The following is a 10455-nucleotide window of genomic DNA, read 5'->3' on the forward strand; positions in this document are numbered from 1 at the left end:
ATTAATGGTACTGTACTTCCCCCTTTTGTAATCTGAGGTCTGCACACACCCCCCCTCATGAAAACTAATCCCTGTCATGTTCTTGAACCTTACACCCTCCTAACTAACTAATCTGTCTTTATTAGTCAAAATATACTTTAGAATTGGTGAAATGTTTTAAAATTTATGCTGGATCTGACCTTCACTTTCCTATAAACATCTAAAGATTACATAAAACTTTGTAAATATTTGGCTTTTTGATAAATACTCCCAATTACAGCTTTAACATTAAGATTTTGTAATGGTATAAACACAGTGTAGCTCTTCAAACCATATCTCACAGGATGAAAACACAAAACATAACATTAACATTTTCAGCAGTGTAAAATAAAAATAAAAATCACATATTATTACAGAAGTTGAAATACAAGAAAAGGACTATGAAATTACTTGGAAATACCAGATAACTAACAATATAAGCAATACATTTCTTATCAACAAAGTATACGGTGAAGATATACAGGATACGTCAAATGAGTACGGTATCACATTGGCAGAGTATAACTAAATAATACTCACATCTGCCATAAGAATGAACGAATGCTCTTGACTGTGACCACTCACCACTCTACCTATTTACAAAATTATCACAATACTATTCAAAATTAACCGGATGAAACAGACATACTCGTGATTCAACCTCAACTGCAATAAATATTTCCATTCAACTTAAATATAATTTGAGAATAATTAAATGCACCTGTTGGAAGGATTAATCACCCGAAATGAACCACAAGTTAACGGTAAAATTCCCAACCTCACGTCAGACACACAAATGAACTCTCAATGCTATGACACCAGTCCAGTCTCCAGTGATAAAGACTCACACTACACCTCAGAAGGGCTGCCTGGTTACTGAAAGACAGCTCCCCTTCCTTGCTTTTATAAATGAACCAGAGATGACAGCATTCAACATTACAACACTTAGAAGACTGGTAATTGGTTCTATAATCAGATAAAATAGTTGAGGTTAATTCTTTTGGTATATGACTACCTGGATACCTGTATAATAGCCAATTACAATCAGGTTATTAATATCCTCTGAATAAAAGAAATGCCAAAGATATCTGAGCATTAGGAAGACAAAGAAAGAAACATGAAAAATACAGATAAATTAGTAACGATTAAAGATGTAATTTTAACCCAGGCTGAAAAATATATCAGAAAACATAAACACTGGAATGATTTTTACAAATGTTAGTGGTTATTAAAATGAATAAAAAAAAATCTACATTATACAGTGAAATAATATGAAGCAGTGTGACTCAATATAGATGCTAAACTATTCACTAATTTACCATGGATACAAGCTTAGGATAGAACCGGGTATTTGTGGTTTGTTTTAGTTTGCTTGTTTGTTTAACCCGATGCCGTTACTTCCCACAATTGTCCCGAGTTACTCACCCTGCTGATGTCCCATTCTCTGAGGTTACTGTGCCCCTTGATTCACCTCGGACTAGTATACAAGAGTAAATATAGTGTAATATATATGGATAAACAGATAGATATGTTTTGATATTGAGGTCTAACATGGATAAAGATGTGTCGTGAGTGTGTGCTGGATATGTGGGTGGGTGTGTCAGTGTGTGGGTGTGTCAGTGTGTGGGTGTGGTGTGGGTGTGTGTGTGTGTACATCTCCTCTACAATATTAAGGCAATGTGTAACTACAAAACACATACTAAAAAAAAACACAGTTAATATGAATACGTCTTACCTGTGCTAAGTCTGCAAAAGCATCGCCAAGCTGTTGTTGTGTTTGCACGACGTGATAGAAATGTGACGACAAGGCCCTAGCCAATCGTAATATCTGGGAATATTTACGTTGTGTGTCTCGAAGTGATTCAATTTGTCCTTCTAACTCTGAAAATGGATAAAAAGAAAAAGCATTAATTTGATATTTTAGAAGTCTTGTGGTCTGTCTGAGTCTAGTACCCAGGCACCATAGTGTTTTACTTTGTTTGGTATATCAGTAAGATAATTATAGACGATGTAATAATAATTTTCTTCCCTTTATTAATATCATTATTCCTCTTTATGATTCACAGACTAAATTCTTAAGTTGTGAATTCCTGTATTTTTGTAGTAGTGATTAAGTACCATTGGTAGTTACTGGAATACTGTATTCTACAAAAAATCACACTTCAGTCAAATAGGTCATGAACTGCAAGTATTTGATCACTCTTCAAGAATGAATAATGTAAATACAGCATAACCTAATTCAAACCTTATAAATGCATAGAAAGACTTGATATGATTATAATCCTCAATATCAATTACAAAATATAAAATCAGTTTTATCTTGGTAAACTTTCCTACAATCTCAGTACAGTAGTTGGTAATTTATCATGACACACACATACTAATTTTGTAGTTAATCTATGCCTTAACTACTGGCCAGCACCTAAGGATTCCCTACTATACTCCTTTATGTAAACAAATGTAATGCAAGGAACACGAAACTTCCGCTGATCATGGCCACCGTCCCTACAGCTAATTCCCACTGATGATGGCCACCGTCCTTACAGCTAACTTCCGCTGATGATGGCCACCGTCCTAACAGCTAATTCCCACTGATGATGGCCACCATCCTTACAGCTAATTCCCACTGATGATGGCCACCGTCCCTACAGCTAACTTCCACTGATGATGGCCACCGTCTCTACAGCTAACCCCTGCTAATGACCACTGTTTTAAGAGTTAAGCACACACAAACATTACTCACCTGCATCTACCGTCCGAGATGATTTTCCTAACTTCTCAGATAAGAGTTGTTTGGTGCACTTGTATGTGGAAATGGACCAGGACTTAATCGTTTCCATTTTACTAGACCCTGTACGGACGACGGCGGCTCCATTTTCTGTGCCGGGGGTTGTTGGCGTAGCTAATGGAATAGGCGACATGGCTGGAAACGGCGAGATATAACAGTCCCACTTATTGCCGTATTCTGAAACATTCCTCACATAGGGGTCTAGGGCTTAAATTCTATCTTATGAGGTTGAATTTAGCAAAGGCGCTTCTTTTTAGTATGACTAATGAAAGCCGTGAGGGTGGAGACTAGTAAATACTCTATCTATTAGTTTGCAATAGGGGGAGGGGCTTGGATATTAGTATCTAGGTATACTGTATGTACATAGATAAGTGTGTGTGCAAGGGAAGGTGAGGGAACGACATGAAGGACTTGGGGAAGTGTAAGCATGTGTACCACGCAGCCTAAATTCCCAAATACTGTATCAGCTTATAACTACAGCAGCAGAAGGAAGACAGATAGAAAAAATAACACAGGGTAATAAGTTTCCTCTATATTAAGCAGAAACATTTAAAAAAAAAACATTAAAAAACAGGTTTCCAGTCATCCTAAGATATTTTCCCATTGATGGCTTGAAACCTGATTATCATATTACAAATTAAATATAAAAGAGTTGGTATAAAATCGAGAGTGACCTTTATGAGACAATGTACTCTGTGTTACCAGGAGGTTTGTCAGCATATATCATAGACCAGACTAGCATGTTACTTAAAATAGTACTTCTCAATGCTGGCTGAAGAGTAGCAGGTTTGAAGTGTGGCACTGTACATGAGGAATCAGTTAGTGCCAGTTAAAAGTTCTAAGAGTTCAAATTTCAAAACTCTTACATGAAAACTCCCTCTGAATTCCCACACTTTTACAGACTTTATTAAATGTGTTTTAATTCAACAAGTATTAGAGGTTTAAATGCTGTATTGTTGGTGCTAGGTAACCTCCTCGAGAAGCTAGGTACAGTGCCTCGAGTGTTATGCTTGTAATACTAAATGAGTCACAAGCTCTAAATTTTCAGTCTCGCGGATGACACCTAAATGGAATGTTTAATGCCATGACACCAGCCTTGTCTACGGTGTAAAGACCCATAATACACCTCGGAGCAACAGTCTGGTTACTGAAAGACAGATATCCCCGAGTCCCTGCTTTTAAAAATGAAGTCAGAAATGGTACTTGGACCTCTGTCTACAATACACTAACAGTTGAACAAATTATTTACACTTCTTTGATCAAAGATATATATCAAAGGCACCAATATCACTCAATCATGATCCCCATTTCTGATCAAACAGAAGAAGTTCATGATGAGGTGATGTCTAACTCTGAATAAAATATATTTTTTACTATGACAACCTGAGTTACTGACTGTGTACAAAAATATTATCTTATTACACTCAGACACAATGATGGTCCCACTAAACTGACACGGCAATAAAGAATCATCAGACCATGAAGCACTCGACATTCTTACACCATGACATCATAACACAATAAAGAAACTGCTTGCAGGGAAGGTCACTCGTAATCTCCCAGACAGACTAACACTTCTATGTAATAAATTCAACCAATCAGCTGCCCCCAAATGAGTAAGAGAATGAGGGAAATTTTTTTGTAGGTAAAGGGACCCAAGTTATAGTAAGAAGAGAAACTATTTTTCCAAACTTGATAAAACTTTCAAGCTTGAATTATGAGCTTTACACCAGAGACTAAGCTGGCGCCATGACATCAAGCCATTCATAGAGATTGTGACTTTAATTATAATATATTAGATAGGTGTAAGTTTATCCAGTCTGTAAAAATAGTGTTAATAATAAGAGATATCACTTCATCTATAATACTGAAATGAAAAAAAAATCATGCCTACTGGAAATAAATTGGACTAAACATGCCTTAAATTTTTTCCTAATCACAATTTATTTTACAGATAAGAATGAAACTGATCGAGAAATAGAGAGGGTCGAGAAACACCCACCAGGACTACTCGCACTATTGGGCGAGGTGTAGGCTGACCCTGGGTTGTGAGGGTACTGTGGGAGGGACGTTGGTCGAGCCTGAGGTGTGGGGATGGGCTGTGTGGGGGAAGTGGCGGGAAGCTGTTGTATCCCTGAATTTGGTATGGCATTGGGCATGGGAACGCCCGCTAAAGGCTGGTTCTCTCCGCAGGTTGACCCATCATTCAGGGCGACAGACTGCATTCCTCCCTCGCTAAGATCTCCATCCATGTCTGCTACTGACTGTGTTAAAGGTGTAAATAAAGACATTATATAAAGTACAGTAATTATATCCTCTAAACTCGTCTCATTCTTTAATATAAATTCAATCAAAAAATTTATATACGTACACTATTAAATACTGTAAGATAAACTAATATAAAAATATTACCTATAATGTTTAAATGCAACATACAAAATAAAAATTACATTTAAACATTTTTGGGGGGACAAGAAATTTAAAATTAATTAAAAAAATAATAATTTACTACAAATGTTAACCAGTACATCAATAAATAAATTTCCCTCCTTGCAAACATACAAAAAAAAAAACCATCATTTATACACTACATGATAACAGTTCCTGAACACAGCTGTCCTAACATAATAACCAAATCATTATAAAGTCAAATCACCAGTTTAAATTAACACCACTCACATAGCTAGCTACAGCCTCTGAGTAACACGACCAGACACCACCAAACATTCAAATGCCACTAACAGAAACTCGACAATTTATGATTATACCTAAATAGCAAGAAATAATAGACTAATATAATAAGGCTATTGCATATTCTCTTTAAACTCAACCTGGAAACTATCATACAAACACTAAACTAATCTTGAGGAATATATAGACACAAACAACATAACAAAAACTAAAGTACTGTACAACACTAGTTAGCAACATCATTTTTATCATCTTACAACTGACTTCTTATCAGTTAAGCAATTAAGATAACCCGTGGTTAATGTAAACCAGAATACACGATACTTCCTCTTGACAAAACATCACCAACTACCTATTCCCCACAACTAGAGGACATTGACATAACAACCAATACTCCTCTTTTAAAAACACTAGGCTTACTTTCTGTGCTTGTTCAACATTCAGTACTAAAGGTCAAAAATTGATAAGGAGATTACGGTATATTTCAAGTAGATAAGATGGCAATTACATAAAAAAAATTAGCGTGTGAATATACTAAAGGAGGTGTTTTTTATATTGACAATTTAGATAGAGACGAGAGTTTATGTAATGCTAATAGTTAATCTCTTCATTAAACAGATGTTACTTTTAATATTTGATTTGGTTAATGCTCATTGATTTTATTGAGTACAGAGGGGGTTCCTGGATACAAGTGGTTATGATGAATGAACTAGAAAATGGATGCTAGTAGAGAAATTAAATAGCATGACAGTCTTCTACAGCAAGCAAGGGGTTATTATATACTGATGACTAAGCACTCATTGTTTTACTATACAGTATACAGTACCGGTACATAAGAGCTATCACATGGTATTGCTACACTCAAACCTAGACTAGCCTAACCAAACCAAACCCAACCCAATCAGACCTGACCTGACCTTACCTGACCTGACCTGACCTAACCTAACCAGAAGCCATTAAAATTCAAAACACTATTACTACAAGCTGATCAGTACTGAGAGTTCATGAGAGCAAATCCCAGTTCTAATTTCCAGGATATAATTTACTGATACCTGGCTACTTGGGAAAATGGTCAGAAATCATATAAAAACTAAAATGAAAGGATAGAGGACCGATAAATGTAAGATACTGTAGCAGCCACTGTAGGAAAACGTCAATATGATTTTTATTTTATTTTTGGGGGGACAGGAGTCGCACAACAACAAAAAAATACTTAAATTCACCGTACCAAAATATATTCCGGTACAGTATATATTTGACCTTATTGGATTAAATTTTACACTGTCTACCTTGATCATATATGTATACTGACTCAAACAAGACATTCATTAAAGGCAAGAACTAGGAGTATTTTTAATTAGCTGGATTCAACAGGAAACAGGTTTGATGATAACAGTTGGGTTTTTTCCAGTTCATATCCGAGTGTCAGGTGAAAGAGGAGTGACAGAGGCCGATGTATGTTTTAAAGTGACTCGTGTCTTCTTTCAGCCAAGCAATATTCTTTTATAAATAATATTGAGCCTGGATTACTATTTTATACTTAAACTTGGGATTTGTAGATGTAAGACTAATGCACACACACACACACACACACACACACACACACACACACACACTAAACCTCAGATATACACATTAGAGATTCTTAATACTAATCCCTTACCAGTCCATTAGGTTAAGTTAAGTTAGGTTATGATTGGTAAGGTTAGATTAGGTTATGATACTTCGTGATTCTCAACTCGGAAGCTGAAAAAACACATTTGTTTAGCGTTTCCACAAATAAAGACAACCTCCATTGCATTAAGTATTAAATATTGCACAAAAATCACACCAAATTAATCCACCAAATTAGCAACACGAGCTAACACGACCTCACGAAACTATGGAAGGAATTACAGTAAGAACTCAATTATTTGATCTGTTAACGAGTAATAATTGTAATCTCTATATAATGCAGTTTTCTATATATAATCCGTGAGGGGGGGGGGAGGTAGGCAACAAAAGATCCTCGATATGGACTTTCATATCTATAGTTTATTAAAAGGGTTTCATATATAACGACCCTGATACAATGGACTTTTCATACGCAGTTTATTAGAGAGGTTTCATATAACGACCTCGATATAATGGACCTTTCATATCTATATAGTTTATTAGGGAGTTTCTATATAACCCTCGATAATGGACTTTTCATATCTATATAGTTCATTAAAAGGAGGTTTCATATATAACGGACCCTCGATATAATGGACTTTTCATATCTATATAGTTCATTAAAAGGAGGTTTCATATATAACGAACCCTCGATATAATGGACTTTTCATATCTATATAGTTCATTAAAAGGAGGTTTCATATATTACGAACCCTCAATATAATGGACTTTTCATCTCTATATAGTTCATTAAAAGGAGGTTTCATATATTACGAACCCTCGATATAATGGACTTTTCATCTTTATATAGTTCATTAAAAGGAGGTTTCATATATAACGAACCCTCGATATAATGGACTTTTCATATCTATATAGTTCATTAAAAGGAGGTTTCATATATAACGAACCCTCGATATAATGGACTTTCCTCCCCATATAGTCCATTATATAGAGGTTTCACTGCAAGTACTAAATTCCTTAAGACGATATCAAACAAATTAACAAAATCAACGACTAAACACCACAGCCCTCGAAAGTAATTAGAGTATTGTCATAGTTAACTACTGTACGATCATTTGGCTTTATCCTAACAACTAATGTGTAGTTTTCATTATAAATATTTTTGGGTTAATTTGTTATTGATGTTCACACTGGTTCAACATGTAACGTACACAGTGTATGTATATAGTTTACATAGTGTAGATATATAAAGTGTACATACTGTAGGTATATAGTGTACATACTTAGGTATATAGTGTACATTGTGTAGGTATAGTGTACATTGACAGTTTATGTATAAATTGTACATAAATACAGTAAAATATACATAGCCAGCATAAGTATACAAACTATTTCAATAGGTCAAATATTGCACCATAAACCTCGAGCCAGAATTTATACTCTTGATACACCCAAACTCACATTATCAACACAGACACCACTATAATACAGACACCACTATAATACACAGACACCACTATAATACACAGACACCACTATAATACACATACACCACTATAACACACAGAGACACCACTATAATACACAGACACCACTATAACACACAGAGACACCACTATAACACACAGACACCACTATAACACACAGAGACACCACTATAACACACAGAGACACCACTATAATACACATACACCACTATAATACACAGACACACCACTATAACACACACAGACACCACTATAATACAGACACCACTATAATACACATACACCACTATAATACACAGAGGCACCACTATAACACACAGACACCACTATAATACACAGAGACACCACTATAACACACAGACACCACTATAACACACACAGACACCACTATAACACACAGACACCACTATAACACACAGAGACACCACTATAACACACAGAGACACCACTATAACACACATACACCACTATAATACACAGACACACTATAACACACACAGACACCACTATAATACAGACACCACTATAATACACATACACCACTATAATACACAGAGGCACCACTATAACACACAGACACCACTATAATACACAGAGACACCACTATAACACACAGACACCACTATAACACACACAGACACCACTATAACACACAGACACCACTATAACACACAGAGACACCACTATAACACACAGAGACACCACTATAACACACATACACCATAAGGTCTTGGCGTGGCACCTTGAGACACTACGTTAAGTCCCACACCATTACACTATACATTCCAACCTTTACTATATATCCAGGGACCTGTTAGTTATCTTTAATATAATAATAAATAAATATAAGGTTTTTAAATCCTTATAAACTGAGGAATTAATAAACTTCATGTAAAGTTCCTAAGAGCTAAAAACCACATGACAATTTAATACACTAGTAACATCCTATAAATCTATAACGTATAGTATTTAATATATACTTCTTAGATAGCTCGTTGAATACTATAAGACTATAATACTGGTTTTTTACGTACCGGGGGCTGTGGTTCATAAAATAAAACACTTTTGGTAGCTGTCAAGTCTCATCAAAACACAAGCTGTCTGCTGCTGACGTCACATGCCGCGTATCACCCCGGAGTAGCCATCAGTCTATATATATTCTATTTATTATCTATATTACCATTAAATATACATATAAATCATTCAAATAATATAATATGTATTTATTTCTTTTTAATTTTACTCATTTTATAGGGTTAATATTACCCCGTTAGGTTGTATAAATGTGTATTAGTTTTGCAGACTATTGCTATGTGATAATATTACTACAACAAATCTATCCACAATTGTATTAACATAATGGTGATAATTAGTTTATTTAATAATTTTTCCAGTAAAATTATGAGGATATATAAATAGTAAATAGTAATTCATGGTTTCCTATCATAAAAATAATGGTTATCGATTTTCGTCTTTTGAAAACTAGGACATATGACAAAATACTTAGTGTATAATTTATTGTATATTTTGTTAATTAATTGAGTAGAACAGTCAATTTCCTCCTTTATAATACTAAATAACTATATATTCACTAAATACAAGTACCAAAACTTTTACCGAGAACTGTACTTGCAATAAAAATTTAATATAGGGTAGAACAACTATCTAGGAAGTAAGAATTATTAACAAATATATATCCAACTGAGTTATTAAATGCTAAATATAATATTCTCTGGATTATTTTTTCCCTGTTCAATACTTTACCTGCAATGGCGACTGGTTAGGTGTTGAATTCTACCTGTGTGTACTTGGCATAGTTACCTCGTCATAATTACAGGTATATTGATTACTGGATCA

General features: G+C 34.8%; 1 protein-coding gene across 6 annotated transcripts in view; it reads right to left on the reverse strand.

Moving 5' to 3' along the window:
- Positions 1-9740, reverse strand: part of LOC121856308 (arfaptin-2-like) — a 35021-nt gene extending 25281 nt beyond the window's left edge. For 4 of the 6 annotated variants that reach the window (XM_042351781.1, XM_042351783.1, XM_042351780.1 and 1 more), the window contains exons 1-4: positions 9633-9740; positions 4809-5070; positions 2762-2983; positions 1754-1899 (exon numbers count right to left, since the gene is read on the reverse strand). In XM_042351781.1, coding sequence (XP_042207715.1) covers positions 1754-1899; positions 2762-2983; positions 4809-5058 — 618 coding nt within the window. In that variant the 5' untranslated portion in view covers positions 5059-5070; positions 9633-9740. The remainder of the gene's footprint in view (positions 1-1753; positions 1900-2761; positions 2984-4808; positions 5071-9632) is intronic. The other 2 variants (XM_042351784.1, XM_042351782.1) reach the window with 2 other exon arrangements.
- Between the last annotated feature and the right edge of the window lie 715 nt (positions 9741-10455).

Source organism: Homarus americanus, unplaced genomic scaffold (genome assembly GCF_018991925.1).
Source record: "Homarus americanus isolate GMGI-L3 unplaced genomic scaffold, GMGI_Hamer_2.0 scaffold48220, whole genome shotgun sequence".
Classification (NCBI taxonomy): Eukaryota; Metazoa; Arthropoda; class Malacostraca; order Decapoda; family Nephropidae; genus Homarus; species Homarus americanus.